The sequence below is a fragment of the Pogoniulus pusillus genome, chromosome 34 (genome assembly GCF_015220805.1).
Source record: "Pogoniulus pusillus isolate bPogPus1 chromosome 34, bPogPus1.pri, whole genome shotgun sequence".
NCBI lineage: Eukaryota > Metazoa > Chordata > Aves > Piciformes > Lybiidae > Pogoniulus > Pogoniulus pusillus.
Window position 1 is genome coordinate 13,477,866 of NC_087297.1, and position 18,569 is coordinate 13,496,434.

General features: G+C 50.5%; 2 protein-coding genes across 6 annotated transcripts in view; one reads left to right on the forward strand and one right to left on the reverse strand.

Annotated features, from left to right (window-relative positions):
* The first annotated feature begins 3,019 nt into the window (after positions 1-3,019).
* On the forward strand, positions 3,020-6,344 carry BHLHE22 (basic helix-loop-helix family member e22). Its single transcript, XM_064170518.1, has one exon. The coding sequence runs from the start codon at positions 3,841-3,843 to the stop codon at positions 4,762-4,764; it is 924 nt and encodes a 307-aa protein (XP_064026588.1). The 5' UTR covers positions 3,020-3,840; the 3' UTR covers positions 4,765-6,344.
* Positions 6,345-9,122: 2,778 nt separating this feature from the next.
* The window catches only part of LOC135189795 (cytochrome P450 7B1), a 138,431-nt gene continuing 128,984 nt past the window's right edge, over positions 9,123-18,569 (reverse strand). For 2 of the 5 annotated variants that reach the window (XM_064170517.1, XM_064170514.1), the window contains exon 6: positions 12,609-17,746. In XM_064170517.1, coding sequence (XP_064026587.1) covers positions 17,459-17,746 — 288 coding nt within the window. In that variant the 3' untranslated portion in view covers positions 12,609-17,458. Of the gene's footprint in view, positions 9,545-10,480; positions 11,663-12,608; positions 17,747-18,569 lie in introns of those variants that run through there. The other 3 variants (XR_010308310.1, XM_064170516.1, XM_064170515.1) reach the window with 3 other exon arrangements.

Sequence of the window (18,569 nt, forward strand, 5' to 3'; positions counted from 1 at the left end):
TCTGAGATCCTCCAGCCTGCTTCCTCCTCCCGGGCCGGCCCACACCTGGCTGCTCCCGGGGAACGGAGGGGCATGCTCTGGAGCGTCTCTGCTCTCGGACTTCTCCCTTCCCCAAATGATGACCCAAATGTAGTGCAGCTGATAGAGGGCTGTGGTCCAATTAGAGCAGGTAACGAGACGCTGGGCAGATGTGTTTTGATGGCTCTGTAAGATAAACGCGGTGTTAAATGCCTGACAACTTCCCAGGAGCAATCAGCAGAAGTTTACGAGTGCATAAACCTCAAAGACCATTCCTCGGTATTTTTATAAGCCCTGCATTTAAAGCTTCTATAAATTCTTCTGCCTGCTTCTAGACCCAAGTTCCCGAGGACTGTTAAACAGCCACTTCTTTGGCAAATGGCGAGGGGGGAAGAGACAAATCACAAGGAACGGGTCCCTGGGAGCCTCCTCCACTTCCCTCTCCCTCCTCCTCCCCTCCAAGACAAAGTTCGAAAGAAAGTTGGCATCGTTAAAGCTCTGCGGAGTCACCCGTGAACACCCTGGGGAGATGAGTGGGATGTGTCCGTGTCTCAAGGACCGGAAGGTCCAGGGAGACCCAGAAAGAAATGGAAAGGGGAGGGTGAATACCCAGGAGGAAAGGGAAAGGAAGGACAAAGATACAGAAGGAAAAGGCAAAGCCAGAAAAGGAAAGGTGAGACTGAAGATCCTAAAAGAAACGGGAAAAGAAGGCTCAAGACCTATAAAGATAGGGAAAAGAAGGGATCAAGACCCACAAAGACAGAGAAGGGGAAGGATGAAAACCTATAGAGAAAGGAAAAGATGAAGACCCAGAAAAAGGAAAGAGAAGGACGAACACTCAGAAAGAGAAAAGAAGAGATGAAGAAGAGTAAAAGCAAAAGTGAGATGAATGAACAGACGAGCAGAGGCAGGGACAGGTCCACAAAGAGATCAGCAGCGGGCAGACTGGCGGGTGGACAGGGATGAGCAGAAAGCTTAGGCGAGGAGAGAAAATTCAGGCAGAGAGCTCAGATCTGAGCGAGCGAAGGCGGCTGAGAAGAGGAGGCGGCCGGGACCTCTCCTCCTCCCAAAATTGCCGAGATAAAGAGAAGGATGGGAGGGAGTAACAGTTGCGAACCCCCACATCAGCGGGGAGATGGAGCCGGAGAAGAAACGAAGTGCAAGGCGTGAGCTGTCCCCTTTAACAGTATCCGTCACCACGGGAGTTTTACAAGTTGGATATGAAATAGATTTAATAATAATAATAATAATAATAATAATAATAATAATAATAATAATACATAAAGCAAAAACATTTTTAAAGCCCTGTTGCGATGATAAAGGTCTTTGTCCGTGATCCGAGGGAAAAAAAATACAGTGATGAAGTTACTAATTGACAAACAATAAAGCTGAAATGCCTTCGGATTAATAATGATGGAGGTTAACGGTGGCAGCCCTGGGAAAGGGGGAGGAGAGCTCGGAGCTCGGTGACACTGCGCTTGGACGGCGACCAGGGACCAGCGCAGCAGCCAAAGGGGAGGGCGAAAGGGGTGGGAGGAGGTGAGGACACCCCCCACCCCCCACCCTATCTTTTTGGAGGGCTCGGTTTGTGTTGTCCTCTGCTGGAGAGACAGGAGGTGAGGAAGGGGCTGCGTTGTAGTTGTCCCCTCGCTAGCTGAAATCTCAGGCAATGGCTCGGGAAGCTGCAGCTTGGCTCCTTTTCACTCTTTTTTTCCAGGTGAAAAATTCAAACGTTTTCTGTTGTCGCCTGGTTCCTTTCTTTCCCGAAACAAGGCACCCAACTGTTCGGATATTACCATTCAAACCCAGGTTCTGTGGCGAACCTCATTTGTGAATCTATTACGGAGATTAATAGATTATTTCTCCTTTTTCAACTAACTCTCAGTGGGGAAATTTAACCATATGGTAAGGAGAGAATTAGAATTTCATCACATTAGAGCAAAATGTAATGAAAAGAGCCCAACACCTGGGGCCAACTCCGAAAGCTACAATTAAAAGGGTTTTAATGAAACCATGAAACCAGAGAAACCACCCCCCAAAAAAACAAATTTCATAGCCTTCAGTAATTGTGCCTCATAAGGAGGATTTACTGGGAGTGCTGGGAAATACTGTTTTTACTGGTGTGAGAAGAAGGGAAATCCACCACTAAATATTCGGAGCGCTGACAGTGAAGCGAGAACAAGATGCTCGTCTCCAGTATCAGAAGAGTAATGGGACAAAATTCACACCAGCACTCGGGGTGATGCCACGGCAAGCTCCTGGAAGAGCTCAGGAGAGCGTGTGCCCGAGAGGTTCCCGGGGAGGAGAGTACCGAACCGGGAGAACTGGGGGAACTGGGTCCGTTCTCGTCCAGGCACAGGCGGTGGCATCCCGGTGTTGAAGAGTGGAACAGGATGGTCCTGGTCCCGGGCTCGCCGGAGGGTGGAAGGGTGGAAGGATGGATGCAGTAGGACTGCAAAAAATTCTAATAAATAAAGAACAAACTTTGGTGGGGTTTGCCCTACCCCCAACACCCCACACCCCACCCCACCCCCCGCCCTTCCTTCTCCCCAGACCAGGTCAGTCGAAGATGGAGCTTTATGGCTTGGGTTTATTTTTGTTTTAGGCGAATCATCACCGAAAAGAGGCAAATCTCATGGAAGAGGGAGAAGAGAAAGAGGAGAGGAGGAACCTCCCTGTAGTTCGGGGTCTCTTTGCTAGAGGAGGGAGGATGGCGAGTGTGGAAGCTGGGGACCACTCATGGTTGGCTCCGGGTTTATTAATTTATTATGATGATTATTATTATTACTTCGCAGGCGATGCCTTTCGCCAAGGCCGGTGGGAGGGGGCTTTAAGTTAATGTAAATGGAAGGGGTGGGTGGGCTGGGGTGGGGGGTGTCACTCTTGACTCCTCGGCTAAGTTAGCAGAAGTCTGCTGGCAGCGCTGGGCAGGGGAAGTGCTGGCAGCGGGTGGGTTGTGTTGGGTTGGGTTTTTTGTTGGGTTTTTTTTTCCCTCTATTTTTTTCTTTCCTCTCCCCGCAGCGCAGGGCTGTAATTTGCTGAAGGAGGCAAAGAACATCCTTCGATCTAAGCAGGGCTTTTAGTGTGCTCATTGATGAGTGAAAGTCGCCACACATGTCAAGCTAAAGGCAGTTGTTGGGTTACTAACAGGACACAACGTCTTGCAAACATATGCGTTAAGCTGTGTATACAGATGGCAGGGAGAAGAATGGAGCAGGCGCCTCTTATAAAGCTCTAGCTGCTGCCTGTCTCCAGACCTGGGAAATGAAACTATTCAGACTCAGGGCCAGATAGCGCCTGGGATTGTTTGTTACCGTTTTAATCCTATTAATTAAAACGTTAACCTGATTGGGTAGAAAGCTCTGTCCCAACAGGCGACTCTTCCTCATAATAACCTACTCTCCGAGATAATGATGTAAAAGACTCCCCCGTCCTCCGCCGCCGCCGCTGCTGCTGCTGCTTGATGGCTCCGGAAATCTCTTGAAGGTGAATCCAAGCAAGATAAACGGTAGAAGCGGTTGGGCTGGCAACGCACAATGCCCCAGCGAGGAGCCTGCTGAGGGCGAACCGGAGCCGGAGCTGCAACCGGAGCCACAAACCGAGCTCCAGTCACCGCCGGAGTCACCGGAGCTATCCACCGGAGCAGGATCATCCGCGCCGCCGGGTACCGGGAGCAAGCGGGGAGCGATTTGTGAGCAGCGGGGACTCCCTCGGAGCCGCTCGCCGAGGAAAGGAGCCTTGGAGCAGCGGGCCGGGAGCTGAGGGGGGGCGGAGGAGGAGGAGGAAGAGGAGGAGGAGGAGGCGGCGGCGATCGGGGCACCGATGGAGCGGGCGCTGGGGCTGCCCGCAGAAGAAGACCTCTTCCACAAGAGCCTCGCCGCCTCGGCCAAGCGCATGGAATCCGCCTTCCGTTCACCTCCGGGGCTCGACCTCTCCCACCCCCGCGACCGGCAGCCTTCGCCTCTCGCTTGCTACGAAGCGGCGGAGCCCGAGGGGCTGTTGACAGCCGGTGTCGGCGGGGACCCGCTGGCTCTGCCGCCGGGCTCCGTGTGTCTCAAGTACGGCGAAAGCACCAGCCGCAGCTCGGTGGCCGAGAGCAGCGGCGGCGAGCAGAGCCCCGACGACGACAGCGACGGTCGCTGCGAGTTGGTGCTGAGAGGAGCCGGGGGGGACCCGCGAGTGGCTTCGCCGGCGGCGGGCGGTGGCGGAGGTGGGGGGGGCGGCGGCGGCGGCGGAGGAGGAGGGGGGCTGAAGGCGAGCGAGGGCGGCTGCTCCAACAGCCACGGGCACGGCGGCAGCAAGAAGTCGAAGGAGCAGAAGGCTCTGCGGCTGAACATCAACGCGCGGGAGCGGCGACGGATGCACGACCTGAACGACGCGCTGGACGAGCTGCGGGCCGTCATCCCCTACGCCCACAGCCCCTCGGTCAGGAAGCTCTCCAAGATCGCCACGCTTCTCCTGGCCAAGAACTACATCCTGATGCAGGCTCAGGCCCTGGAGGAGATGAGGAGGTTGGTGGCTTATCTCAATCAAGGTCAAGCTATCTCAGCAGCTTCTTTACCCAGCTCGGCGGCGGCGGCAGCGGCGGCGGCGGCCGCGCTTCATCCCGCCCTCGGAGCCTACGAGCAGGCGGCCGGGTACCCCTTCAGCGCCGGGCTGCCCCCCGCCACCTCTTGCCCCGAGAAATGTGCCATTTTCAACAGTGTCTCCTCCAGCCTCTGCAAACAGTGCACGGAGAAGCCTTAAGTGATGCCGCTGCCGTTGTCCCCCTCGCTGCCCGCAGCCGCCGCGGCCCCGGGGAGCGGCGACAACTGGCGGCCGGGATCCGGACCGGGAGTAGCAGAGGGACTGAGAGCTGCCCCGACTCTGTTTCCCTCCCTCCGGCCTCGCCACGCTTCTTTCTTCATTTCCTCGGGACCGCGATGGCAGAGTGCGGGCGGCACCGGGAAGGGGGCGCGGGGGGACCGAGGGGTAGATGCTTCGGCACCGGGGGTGCTGGGGAGGAGGCTGCTTTTACCGGCCGCCCTCTGCTCGTCCGGACAAAGGGGAGGCCGCGGATGGGCTGGGAGCTGGGCTTAGGATGGGGAGAGGGACGCAGAGCAGCCCCCCAGCCTGGATCTGTCTCCCGGTGAGGGAAAGGGGCCGGGATTGGAGGTGGATGGGACAAATCAGAGAGGGCACTTGAGCATAGATGATTTTTTAAATTATTATTATTATTATTATTAGCAGTATTACTATTATTATTATTATTATTATTATTATTATTATTATGAGCCAGGAAACGAAACAAACTTGAAATGTAAACTTATTATTTAAAGCGACTCGCAGAAACAAAGAGACTCGGACCATTGCTTATGAGAAGACTTCGTATTTTTTATGGTCTCCAAACTTTGATCCAGTGAAAGTGAGCAAAGTTCGGTGAGAGTGAGGTTTAAAAAAAAAATAAATAAATAAAAATGAGAGAGTTAAAAAAGAGAGGGGGAAAAAAAAGGACAAAAAAAGAAATGACCAATCTACCCCCTCCCTCCCTCCCTCTTCTGTGTGGCTGAAAGTATCGCATTTATATTTAACAAGGGGGGGGGGAAGGAAAAAAAAAAAGAAAAAATGAAAAAGGGGAAAAAAGGGGGAAAAAAAAAGAGAACTATTTCTGTGCACCTTGTTTCTTCCCACTCTGCAATGATGTGTAAACGAGACACGCTATTTATTTGTTCTTCTTTCACTTTGACCCCTTCCACGCCAACAGTATTTAATCCTGTGTTAAGGTCACGGGGGGGCTTCTGTGCGGTGACTTTAAAATGCTTCTCGAACTCCTGGTGATGGATTCACTTAAACCTGTGTGCCAAGTGGTTTTGAGGAAAAAAAACAAACGTTTCTTTGCCAACAAATAAGCGGAACTGTTGCTGTAGCCGAGCTGCTTGGGTTGATGAAAGGTCACCTGGATATTATTTTTCTTTTTTCAATTATCCTTGTTATTATTATTTAAGTTGCATCATCCCTGTATTTAAATTGAGCTTTAATAAATTGCTTCAGTCCAAAAAAAAAAAATACCCACAACAAGAATAGGAGAGATGTATTCTTAACTGCTCAACCAACCGCTTTTCGGAGAGGGCATCCTTTTTGCTTTAGGACAGGGAATAGCTATTAACTTTTCCAAGGCATCATCAGGAGCAGTAGCTGCTAGAGGAAGACTTTGCCCAGCCAACGTTTTCCCAGGCGTTGTTTCTTTAGAGGTATCACTTCACCCGCTTGTAACGTGTGTGTAAAATTCTTCTGGCTGTGGATGATTCTTAAAGTTGAAATACTTTAAAACGCTTTAGGCTGATTTACGGAACGCGTGGATTTCTTCTCTTTTCTGTTCGGTTTGTTATTATTGTTTTCCTCTGGGGGGGGGGCGGGGGTGTGGCGGGGAGGGTTGTTTTGGAAGCAAAAAAAAAAAGAGAGAGAGAGCGAGAGAGAGAGAGATGAAAAGGAAGAAGTAGCTATTTACCCAAAGTGAGCCTTCGGTTTGAGTTTGCATGCCTGGGTGGTTGTCTGTGCCACTCGTAAATCAAGAGATATTATATTTTTTCCTCCTTTCCCCCCCCCCCCCCCCCCACTCCTTCCTCTTTTTTTTTCTCCTTTTCCTTCTTCCTCCCCTTTTCTTCCTTCCCTCCACTTTAGTTTCTTTTTCCTTCTCTTTTCTCTCTTTTTTTTCCCCTCCCCTTTTCTTGCTCTTTCCCACCTCTTTTTCTTTTTTTTCTCTTCCCCCACGGCAGTTTCTTTTCTTCTCCTCCCTTCCCCCCCCCCCCCCCCCCCCCCCCAGTTTATTTTCTTCTCCCTCCCCCCCCCCTCTTTTCAGCCCTATGTCCTGCTATTTTCCACTCCTTGCAGATCATACAAATTCGGACTGTCAGGTTGGATGGCAAACTAGGAGCCATGATGGATCTGTTGGCAGGTCACGGATGTGTAAAGAGTGATAGATCTGAAATAGGTCAATCAGCCGCTGACAGCGATGTGCGATGGTTTCTCTGTGTATCTATGGCGGAAAGAATCTTTATTAAAGTATTTTGAACAAACGCTTGCATTAGTCTGCGCTGTGTTAAGTCTCCGGCTCCAAATATAAGGAGGTGGATGGGAGAAGGAATATCTTTCCTTTCCTCGCTCTGAACGTAACACCCACCCCCCCACCCCCCGCAGCACCCCATGCCCGGCTCAGGGTGTCCCAAGAAAGGGACAATTTTCTCCCTCGCTGTGCCTTTCTCTGGGACAGCTCCGTGGGACTTCCTCCCTACTTTCCCCCCACTCCGAAGTTTGGGAGCCGCCCATCCCCTCATGGCCTCTTCCCCAAACCTGAGGGCAGGAAGGGCAAGCAGCTCCCCAGAGAAGATCCCAGGATAAGGGGAGGAGTGTCCCATCGGGTGTCCCCTGCTTCCTCCTGGAGTTAATCGGGTACCTTCCGAGCCTCCTTTCCCAACGGCACCTTCAGAGGCAGGGTAGGAGAGGATGGGGGGGGATAGATATTTTCTGCTCCACATCCCATCAAAAAAGATTAATCAGAACCTGTAACTTTTCAGGAAACATAACTGTAAAGTGCCAGGGAGCTGTGGGAAGGCAGCCCGGAGAGGGTGGGCTCAGCAGCCCCCGGGCAGAGGGAGAAGCGTCTCAGCGGTTCCTAGACAAAGGCTGGGTGCGCCTAATTATGATTATTAAAACAATTTCCATGACGATGTCTAATATTATGTTAATTTGAAAACAACTGTGTATGAAAACTGTCGACTATAATACCTAAATTCATTTAATGAAACACATCGTTAAGGCAATTAAACCTCCTGGATGTGATTAAGGAACATAATTACGACACTGTTCTGCGCCATAATTGGGTGTCTTTAATCAAGGGGTAAAGTGATCAGCACCACAGCCATTAGTTTGTATTGTTCTGTCTCTGCTGTCCATCATTCTGATTAGGAATTAAGCACCGCCACCAGCTTGGCGTGGTGCGTGTGTGTGTGAGAGAGAGAAAGACAGTGCCACACAGCATCGCAGGACACATTTGCTGCAAGATTTACCGCTTAATATCCCTGCTTCCCGTGCAGTTTTCCCGGGAAAGAAGAGTTTGGAAGGAGCGGGTGATGCTGGGCTCTGCCCGGCTGTGGGACAGGGCGGGGAAACCCCGACGAAGTCCCAGCAAACTCTTAGAGAAGCTAGGATCTGAGTTAGGGGGGAGGTAAAGGGATGTGAGGGACCCATATTCTTCCCCCCCCCCGGGGTGCGGGTCCCTCCCCGAGTCTGGGGAGCCCGAGCGGCTGCTGCCGTCTGTGAAGCAGCGGGCGCTGGCTCCGTCTCCGCCACTTCGAGCGACGAGGAGTGGAATGGAAACGCTTGAAATCCCTGAACGGCCCAGGTCTGGGCTCGTCTGCTCCCCTCCCGGCTTGATTTGGAGCGTGGGGGGAGAGGGGCTTCTGCCGATGCTGTTCACGCTGACCCCTAGCTCTTGTCCCTTCTGCACCAGGGAAGGCACACGAAGCCAGTCCCTGGGCAGGGGGTGTGGAGAGGGAGGCTCCCCCGCCCCTCTTAACGCTTGCTAGCTCGCTGCCACCCAGAAGTGAACATGTCCCACTGCAAAAGTCCTGCTGCCCCACTCCCGACTCACCCCCGACGGCTCCTTCCGTGTGCGTGTGTCCCCCACCACTCCTTTCCCCCCCCCCCCTTGAAATCGTCCCAGCATGAGTGACATTGGCTTTCCTAATGTAATGACTTATGAAAGATATAATCATGTGTTAAATTGAATCCTCCGCTTAACTGTTAATGGTGTGCTCTGGGCACATTTACGTATTAGATGCTATGGTAACTAATTACCGGGAGAAGAAGGGATAATGCACTTCCCAGACTTTGACAAATAATTATGAGTGTTCACATCCCTGCTAGCAGGATCTGCTGGAATGAGTAAGTGAATAAATGAATGGGTAAGTGAACTTGTGTGCATGGAGGGGACTCGGTAATGAATAGTGGTCAAGTGAGTTTTCTTATTAAAACCTTTAATGAAAATGTGATTTAAGGGGGGAAGGGGGGGAAAAAAAGGGAAAGGGGAAAAGAAAGCGGGGGGGGGGGGGGGGGGGGGGGGGGGGGAAGCTTGACGCTGCCTCTAAGCGTAATTAAACGGCTCGATATAAACAGCAGAAACATAAATAAGTTTGCTTTTAATTAAAACGCGGCAGTCAAAGTAAATTATCCACATGCTCGGAAACTTTACAGCAATTAAACACTTGATTTTTGGGTGGTGGTGGTGAGGGGGGGTTAAAACAAACGAGCTCAGGACTTTGCGACTCTCTCCAGCATCATTTGTAACTCTGCTCGCAGCTGCTGCCAACAGGCCAGAGGGATCCCGAGGACTTAACAAGGATTTAATTTGTTGGAGTGGGATAAAACTTGGGGAAGCGGCGTTGGGTTCTGCGTTGCCCCTCGCCTAGAGGCCACTACCGCTGGCTGGGGTAATGGGGATGCTGTGGCGGCGGGGGGGGAGGGGTGCCGGAGCCTTAATGTTGGTTCTCTGTGAAGAGTAGAGCTCAGTTTAGGAAGGGGTTAACCCACTGCTGCCCAACGCCCCGCTGCCGCCCCGCTGCCATCCCGCTGCCATCCCGATCCAGGAAGCCCATACTGGTTCCCAGTCTGGCTCTCAGTCCGGTCCCCAGTCCCAGCCCCGGGGGCTCCTTAGCAGCAAAAAGGGCATCTGCTAAATGAGCAAAAAGCTGCAGCCAGTCCCCTCTCGCCGCGGTCACTCATAAGCTCGGTGTCACGCAGTCCTCCCGCACCTCCTTCCCATCCCAGCGGGTGGGTTTGCTCTGGTTTGGCTGGTCCTTCCTCCCCGGGAAGGGTTAAATCCTTCCCCAAGCCCCTAGTTGCCCTTGTCCTCTTCCACCTGATTCAGAGAGGTGCAATAAAATCGGAAGCAAATTTATGGGCTGTTTCAAGCACTTTACTGCTGTATTTTTAAATTCATAGATATGCGCATCTAAGAAACTCTGCTCTGGGAGCGAGCCGAGATGCTGCAGGAAAATTATGTCTTCTAGATTAAACAGAACCGTTTCTTTCCCTAATTGTCTAGGATTAAAAGGCAACAATAAAGAGAAAGAGAGATTTTTGAAGGGAGACAAAGCTGAAAATTCTCCTGCCAGCCATTAAGTGCGAGACAGCCCTAAAATTGCCGTCTCCATCCAGCACGGAGGGGACCGGCGCCTCCCTAAAGCAACAATTCTTCCTTCAGAGGAGCTGCCGAACAGATTGCCCTTCTAATACTATTGTTTTAAACCCTTGTAATTGAGGATTAGGGGCAAACAATCGCCTTTTCGGGAGGAAAAAGCTCCTCTTCCCCTGCCGAAGCTCTCCAAACCCTTCCAACCTGCATCCCTCAGAAGCTTTTTCCCACCCCAGCATCCCTGCAAGAGCGGATTCCTTTTAGGAAGGGGTGGCAGGAATCTCTCCTCACCTCATCCCAGCCCTTCCAGCTTGATTTTTGGAGGGGATCAGGGGAGTCGAGGGGAGCTGGAGGATGTCAGGTCCCTCCCTGCCGCCGGCCGGGGCATCCCGAAGCGCATCCTGGAGCCACCCTGGAGCGGCTGTATGCCTTCCCGGTGCTTCCACTCCCTTCTTCCAGCCCCAGCTCAACTAAGTCCGGGTCGCTTTTCGGCTCCAAAGCTGCAGCGAGGAGGCACTTTCGGCTGCAGCCACCTGTGATGCTGCTTTTGCGAGAGGCTGCGGTAAAGGTTTCTTTTCTGTCTCTCTTTTAAGACATTTTTGAGAAAGAAACCGAAAGATGATCTGGGAAGAGCCCAGGAGACAGGAAGAGACTTGCTGCCTGGAGAAGGGTGGCAGCTAAACTCCTTGGAAGAAAGAGGTAGTTGGAAAGATGAGGTGAAAGGGAAGAAGCCACTCTCACAGCTCATCGTGGGGTGTTTGCTTTATTTACTTCCCTTGTAGCCAGAACTGAGACTTTTCATTCAGCGTTTTCTGCTCAGAGCTGCCGGTTTTAGGAGGGGGAAAAAAAAAGTGAACCACAGCCCAACATGTCAGTGTCAAAATGGGGTTAACAAAATCTTGCAGGACAGAACCTTGCCCCGCTCCTAGCAGGGAGGGCTGGAGCTCGGGCTCCTTTTGGTTACTCATTTTGGTGTGGAGAGGGAAGAAAAAGAGCACATTTCTGCCTTTTCAAGTGATGTAGCCACACAACCTCAGCACTTGGGATCAAGCCTGACGCACAGGACAGGCTACAGGCACACAGCAGATGACAAACACTCCAAGTACAGTTAAATTTTTGCATTCAAGTGAAAAAAAAAAACCCAAACCCAATCATTTTCTACTTAAATGCTCCTGTAGAAACCATTTTGTCAGATCTGTTATTATTTATAAGCACAGAAAATGTCTTGAGGATCACAAGACTTCAACAAGCAGAGTTTTAAAGGGCTGGCTCCGTCCCGAGATGATTTTTCTGGTCTGTTGTGCGTTTCAGGACATAAGCAGCCAGGTTCCAGGGGCTGGTACAGGTGACAGGCAGGGGAACAGTTGACTTTTTGTGGTTTGACAGCTGAAATGACTCTGTTCAGAGGAATGAAGCATTTGTCAGGCAGAAGTTGATGTCTGGAATCATTTTAGAACGCAGTGAGGAAAACACCTAGGGTGAAATGAATCATTAGGTAGCAAGACCTTCTAATGCTGTGTTTTAACAGCCTCCCCTCCCCAAGTAGTTTTTCACTCTCATGGAAAGCTCACCTAGGAAACCTACCCTCAAAACATGCCACTTTTTAGAGGCATTCAGCGACTTCTAATGCAATTTGGAGTAAAATTTTCTAATGCAATTTGGAGTAAAATTACTTACAGGGTTGCAAAAACCATTCCTCAGACCCAGAACAACACTGCAGGTCTGTCTTCTCCAGGATGGATCCTCAGCCACCCCTTAGACATTCCTGACAAGCACTCAGGCAGGAAAAGATGAAGAAATGCTGATGACTTAGGGCAGAACCTTCATGTTAAACACCTGCTTGTAAGACCTAGGGTACAACCTTTGTGTTAAACACCTACCTGTAGGATTTAGGGGGGGCACAGCAATACCAAGCTGTGCTTTCTGGGTACAGGGTTGGGGATTGTTAAGGAACTTCCACTCATTCTCCCTTTTAAAAAATGACTGATTGCAGAGGACAGATTCTTTCCTATGGAGTGGCACATCTCGTGCCACACAGAGCTCTGCAGGAGGAAAAACCCAGGAGCTGTGTTTGGGAATCAGGAGTGGGTTGCAGTTCTTCAGACTAATTTGAGTCATGCCCTAAAGATGTCAGAAATGCCTTTTAATAATTTCCTCACCTGATAAAAACTGGCTGATAAAAAATGTGATCATTTCCAGACTCAATCACTTCCTAAATTGAAAGGAGCTGCTCCTTGCCAGTGCTGAACTCAAGTTTGGTCGTGGGTGGTTTTTTTTTTTCCCCTTGTAAAAACACATTTTGAAATCAACTAACAGAAAAAAAGTGCTGAACAAATAACATAAATCCAAAGGGAATAGTCATGGATCTGGGAGCAAAGTGCAAGAGCAAGGTGGGGAAATAAAATACCACAGCCTGGCATTCAATATTAAAATAGAGATATCTTTTATTGTCTGCTTGAAATACAAAATTCACACAAAGAGTTAGATGAGTCAAAAAATGAAGTTTCCATTTTCTTGCTCAGAAATTTCCTCAATTAAGAGCTTTAATGGTGGAAATTAACAATTACAGCAGAACTTAACCTTCATTTAGCTACACACAAAATGTCAGTTTGTACAATTAAGGGCAATTCACCTTCTTTTGACTGCCAAAACGTCCAAGAACTGTGAAAGAAAAGTTCTACAAGAGGAATTCACAGAGCAGGAATTATCCAGGGCCATGCCAAAACCAGCTGAAAAAGCACCAAGTAAAAACCAGCTCCAACAGGGATGCTCTGGAAGAGATGGGGAAGTTTGATTTGCATCAGGTAGCCAAAGACCAACCTGGGCTTTTGAGACATGTAATGGAGGGGAGAAGTTGACAAAAGCTCCCAGCACCCTCTTAGCTGAGGGAATGGAGAACAGGCAACCTCTAGGTTAAAATTAGAGAAAGAAAAAAAATAAACAAAAAAGGAAGAAAAAAGGAAAGAAAAAAAAGGAAAGAAATAAAAGAAAAAAGAAAGAAAAAATAAAGAAAATAAAAAAGAAAGAAAAAAAGAGAAAGAAAAAAGAGAAAAGAAAGAAAAGAATCACATTTTAGTGTCCAGATGAGCTGATGATGTCAGTTCTCCTCCTGGGCACTCCAAAGGGCCAAACCTATTTTCTGTGAGGGTTAGTCTGGAGCAAAGGAAGCTGAGGGGAGACCTTCTGGCTGTCTACAACGCCCTGCAAAGAGGCCAGAGCCAGGTGGCATCGGTCTCTTCTCCCAGAGGACAAGTGATAGGACAAGAAGGAACAGCACCAAGTTGCACCAGGGGAGGTTGAGGTTGGATACGAGGAACAGTTTCTTCCTTGAAAGGGTTGTCAGGGCCTGGAACAGGCTGCTCTGGGCAGCTGTGGAGTCCTCAGCCCTGGAAAGGTTTCAAAGCTGTGGAGATGTGCTGCTGAGGGCCATGGTTTAGCACCAGGCTTGGCAGAGTTAGAGAATGGTTGGACTGGGTGTTCTTAAAGGTCTTTTCCAACCAAAATTATTCTGACTCTGATACTATGAATATAGCCACAGTGACAGTGTGGTAGTGACAATTTAGGTAGCCCAAGGCCAGTGTAAAGAGTGCTCCTCAGTCCTGGTGAAGGCCTCCCAGTGCCTTCATGGAGCTTTCCAGGGAGGTGGTGGAGTTGCTGTCCCTGGCGACTGGAAGCGTTGAAGCCAAGCCTGGATGAGACACTTAGTGCCATGGTCTGGTTGCTTGGACAGGGCTGGGTGCTAGGTTGGGCTGGATGAGCTTGGAGCTCTCTGCCAACCTGCTTGATTCTAGGATTCCTGGGAAAGGTTTTGATTCTCTTTCATTTCTAATGGAAGCTTGCCCTACAGATTGAATTCACAATTTAAGCTGGAAGAGGGGAGATCTAGATTGGATGCTAGGGAGAAACTCTTCACAGTGAGGGTGCTGTGACACTGGCACAGGTTGCCCAGGGAGGCTGTGGATGCTCCCTCCCTGGAGGTTCTCAAGGCCATGTTGGATGAGGTCTTGAGCAATCAAGTCAAGCTGAGACACTTCAGCTAGCCCAGGGCAGGGGGGTTGGAGCAGATGATCTCTGAGGTCCCTTCCAACCCATCCTACAAATCTCTGATTTCGGAGACAGTCAATTTCTTGGACTTTCCAGACACTACAGGAACTGATGACCAGCAATTAACCTGAAATTACTAATGAGCTGGCACAGCCCCATGACACCCTACCAAGTGATGCAGCAGCCTGGGATACTCCCGGTTCAAACCCCATAACAGAATACATCTGCCACAACTACAACAAAACCTCTCCTGTTTCAAGCAAACAATCCACTGTTGAGCCTGCAGTTGCCTCAGGTTGGTTTCAAAGTTGGATGCCAGAGGAAGATTGATCACGAGTGGGGCAGGAGACGTTTCCCAGCTTCCACTGAAACAACAATGGAATAAATACACTCAACAGCCTGATCATCTCGACATTTCCTCTCTCAATAAAGCAAGCTCTAATGTCCAAGCTGGAGTGTGAGCTATGGCTGAGCCTGGAATAGCTGCTACAGAGTAACTACAGCAGTAAGTAACTGGAGTACAAGGATCCCTCCATAAAACACCACATTTTATTCCGTGGCACAAAGCAATAATCAGCTTTTGCTGCTGATTAAATGCTGAAGCAAAGTTAAAGCATTTAATCAACTGCAAAGCCCATTTAATGTCAGGGCACTCCAACACTCAGGCATTATTGATATTATAGATGAAGAGGAAATGTTTACTCAATAGAGCTGACAAAACCACACAATTTTCTGCTCAGAGGGTTTAGAGCCAATCTCTGACAGCCTTTCTGCTGCTGCTTATCTGGGGCCTGTGCTTTACATGAAGGGGCTTGGATACAAATCCCAGAATGCCAGCACAGTGGGAATAGGAAGGGACCTCTGGAGATCACCCAGCTCAACCCCCCTGATAAAGCAGGGCACCCACAGCAGCCTGCCCAGAATCACAATGGCCAGGGTGGGCTGGAAGCTCTGCAGAGGAGGAGACTCCACAACCTCTCTGGGCAGCCTGCTCCAGGCCTCCAGCAGCCTCACACCAAGGATGCTTCTCCTCCTGTTCATCTGGAATCTCCTGGATTCCACTTTGTGCCCAGTGCCCCCTGTCCTGGCACTGTGCACCACTGACAAAGGTCTGGCCCCATCCTCTTGCCCCTCACCCTTAAGCTCTTGCTGAGCATTGCTCAGATGCTCTCTGGGGCTGCTCTTCTCCAAGCTCAAGACAGGCTCACAGATGTCAGGGGTTGGGAGGGACGCAAACATCATCCAGTCAACCCCCCTGTCAGAGCAGGACCATCCAATCCAGCTCAGGGCACACAGGAACACATCCAGACAGGTCTGGAAAGGCTCCACAGAAGGAGACTCCACAGCCTCTCTGGGCAGCCTGTGCCAGGGCTCTGGACCCTGACAGGAAAGAAGTTCTCCTTGTGCTGAGGGGGAGCCTCCTGTGCTGCAGCTTATTTCTCAGCCTCTGCTTCTCGCAGTGATGGTCCAGTCCAACAACCAGACATTACTGCAGTCCTTGGTGTGTTTGTCACAGCTCCCATCCACAGCCACCAACTGCTTTGGAGCACAGCACAGCTCCTGATTTTACTGTGGCACACTTCCGATTTCCTGCTGGCACATCCCAAAGAGAGGTTTTTTGGGAACACAAGGCAAGGCCCACAGACATGGCTACTGTCCCATCCCAATTATCATCCTGGCAATGGAGACTGGACAGCCAGGAGAATCCTCACCAGTCCCTGAAGTGATGGCTGGGAAGAGAGACAGGGCTTGAAACACCTCACACCCCCCACACCAGGAAACTCATGTCTGCATCAGGAGCTGCTTACCTACTGATGCAGGTTGGGCAGCCAGAACACAGAGGACTTCTGTGGCTGCCCAGGCTTTGCCCTTGCTCAGATCTTGGCCCCAGGGAAGAGCCTGTTTCATGCACTGCAGCTGGACAAGGCTGCTCCCAAACACCACTCTGCTTGTGGACAACTTCAGCACAGCAAAACACCACTGAAAGGTAGTTTTGGGTCCCACACTCACCCTGGAAGCCTTTTTCTTCTTTTGCCTTTTTGGAGAAATGACCCAACCCAAGAAATGATCCAAACCAACCCAAGGCTGTGTTACTGACAAAGCAGAAGGTAGCTTCTGAGTTGACAGAATCATTTCAAACAGGCTCATCTCTTTCCTCCCTGGAGAATATACTTCATTTCTTTTTTTGTTCTTTATTTTTTGGCTCAAAAGCCAAGAGAGATAATTTAGGCTTGATGCAGAGCCTATTAAAACCAACAGAACCTCCCTTCTGACTCTCAATGAATGCAGGGGGAAGAAGGGGGGAAAAAGAAAAAAAAAATCACAGATTTTAATTTCTTTGCATTGCACCAAAAAAGAAAAAAAGAAGCAAAGCGAAGCCTTCGCCCTCAGTACATAAAAATGAAGTCAGAAATGTGTTGCCAGCAAGACATTCTTGCAGATCATCCCCCACCACCCCACACAGCTTCCATCACATCTCCCAAATGAAGGCTGAGACAGTCAAGCCCATGAAGGGAACAGAGTAGATTGAAAGTTAGAATAATAATCACTAAGAATTCTTTCACACACACACCCCAAGAGACAAATTCCTCCCTTCTTGCTATTACACTGCCATGAGCAGATGCTGAGATGGAAGGGACCTCCATTTCCAGGTGGTGGATGGAAGTGACCTCCCAGTCTAACAAGGAGGACCTCATTTCCCACCAAAATGGGCTGGATTCAGTTTGGATGGCACCATGGAATAGGATGCCAGCTTGGAAGGGACCCCCAAGGATCATCTGGTCCAGCCTTTCTAGGTGATGGTGTAGCTGAAGTGAGCTGGCCCAGCACCCTCTCAACTGAGTCTTAAACCTGTCCAACAGAGGGGACTCCACTGCCTCCCTTGGGAGATGATTCCAATGTCTGACTATTCTCACGGTGGAGAATTCTCTCCTGGAGTCCAAAACAACTCCTGCTGAACTGATGGCCAAGAGCATGAGGGTTCATCTTGCAGGGACGTTGGGTTATTGGTCAGACTCTTCTCACCACTCACAACTCAAAGCAGGACAAAACGAGGTTGCATGGCCCCAACATCTGATATCTACCTCCAGCCTGAGGGCTTCTTTCCTTAGAGACAAAGAAGAAGGAGGTAAAAGCAGAAAAGGAAGTTCCCCAAACCACAGAGCTGAGTGATGGCACACAAAGGTGGAGATTAGTAGAAGGCATAGAGGCAGCCACTCACTTCCTTCAGGACCTCAGCTTGTAGCGAAAGGCAATATCAACGTCTGGCAGCAGGATACCAAGGCCCATCCGACTGTTATCAAGTCTGACAGCTTTGTTTTCTGCCAGTTCCACATCGAAGTGAGCCAACAGCAAGAAAAGAAACATCTTCATCTCGTTCATAGCCAGGAACCTCCCTGGACACATGCTGATCCCAGAGCCAAAGGGCATGAGGAAGTACTTCAGCTTCCTTCCTCCCTTGTAGAAGGTGGTTTTCTTCTTGCCATCCTCAATGTAGCGATCGAACTTGTACTCCTGGAGATGAGAGAGAGGGGGGAGAGGGAGGCAGAGTGAGAGCCACCCAGGCACTGACACCACTCGCTCTGTCTGCACAGCAGGAGCGCTTCCGAGACCCAGGAAACAAGAGGAAGGGGAAGACGAGGAGCTGACAGCTCCTCTTCAGTCGACTCCCCCAAGTTTCATTAACTCACATCATCTGTGAGGAACACTGCTTAAATCCATTTACTCAGCTCAGCCCTCTTCCATCCAGCCCCTTCAGACTGTCTCGTCTGGCCCACGGAGCAGTCGGGCTGGTATTGATGGCAACCAGATTTTGAGAGCTTTGGAGCAGGGACACTGCAGCTCAGGACAGTGCCAATGTTCTGGTGAGGCAGCACCACCCCTGCTCAGGGGCACTGCAGCTCAGGACAGTGCCAGTGTTCTGGTGAGGCAGCACCACCCCTGCTCAGGGACACTGCAGCTCAGGACAGTGCCAATGTTCTGGTGAGGCAGCACCACCCCTGCTCAGGGGCACTGCAGCTCAGGACAGTGCCAATGTTCTGGTGAGGCAGCACCACCCCTGCTCAGGGGCACTGCAGCTCAGGACAGTGCCAGTGTTCTGGTGAGGCAGCACCACCCCTGCTCAGGGGCACTGCAGCTCAGGACAGTGCCAATGTTCTGGTGAGGCAGCACCACCCCTGCTTAGCTTGGTGTGCACATCACTGGTGAGGATGATCCACCCAGTTCCACAGGCATCAGTGCCTTGCACCGACCATGCTCTCTTGAGCTTCCCCAGCCTTCTTCTGCACCCACTGGTGCAGGTCATTTGAAAGCCAGGCCTGGTGCTCTGCAGGCAATG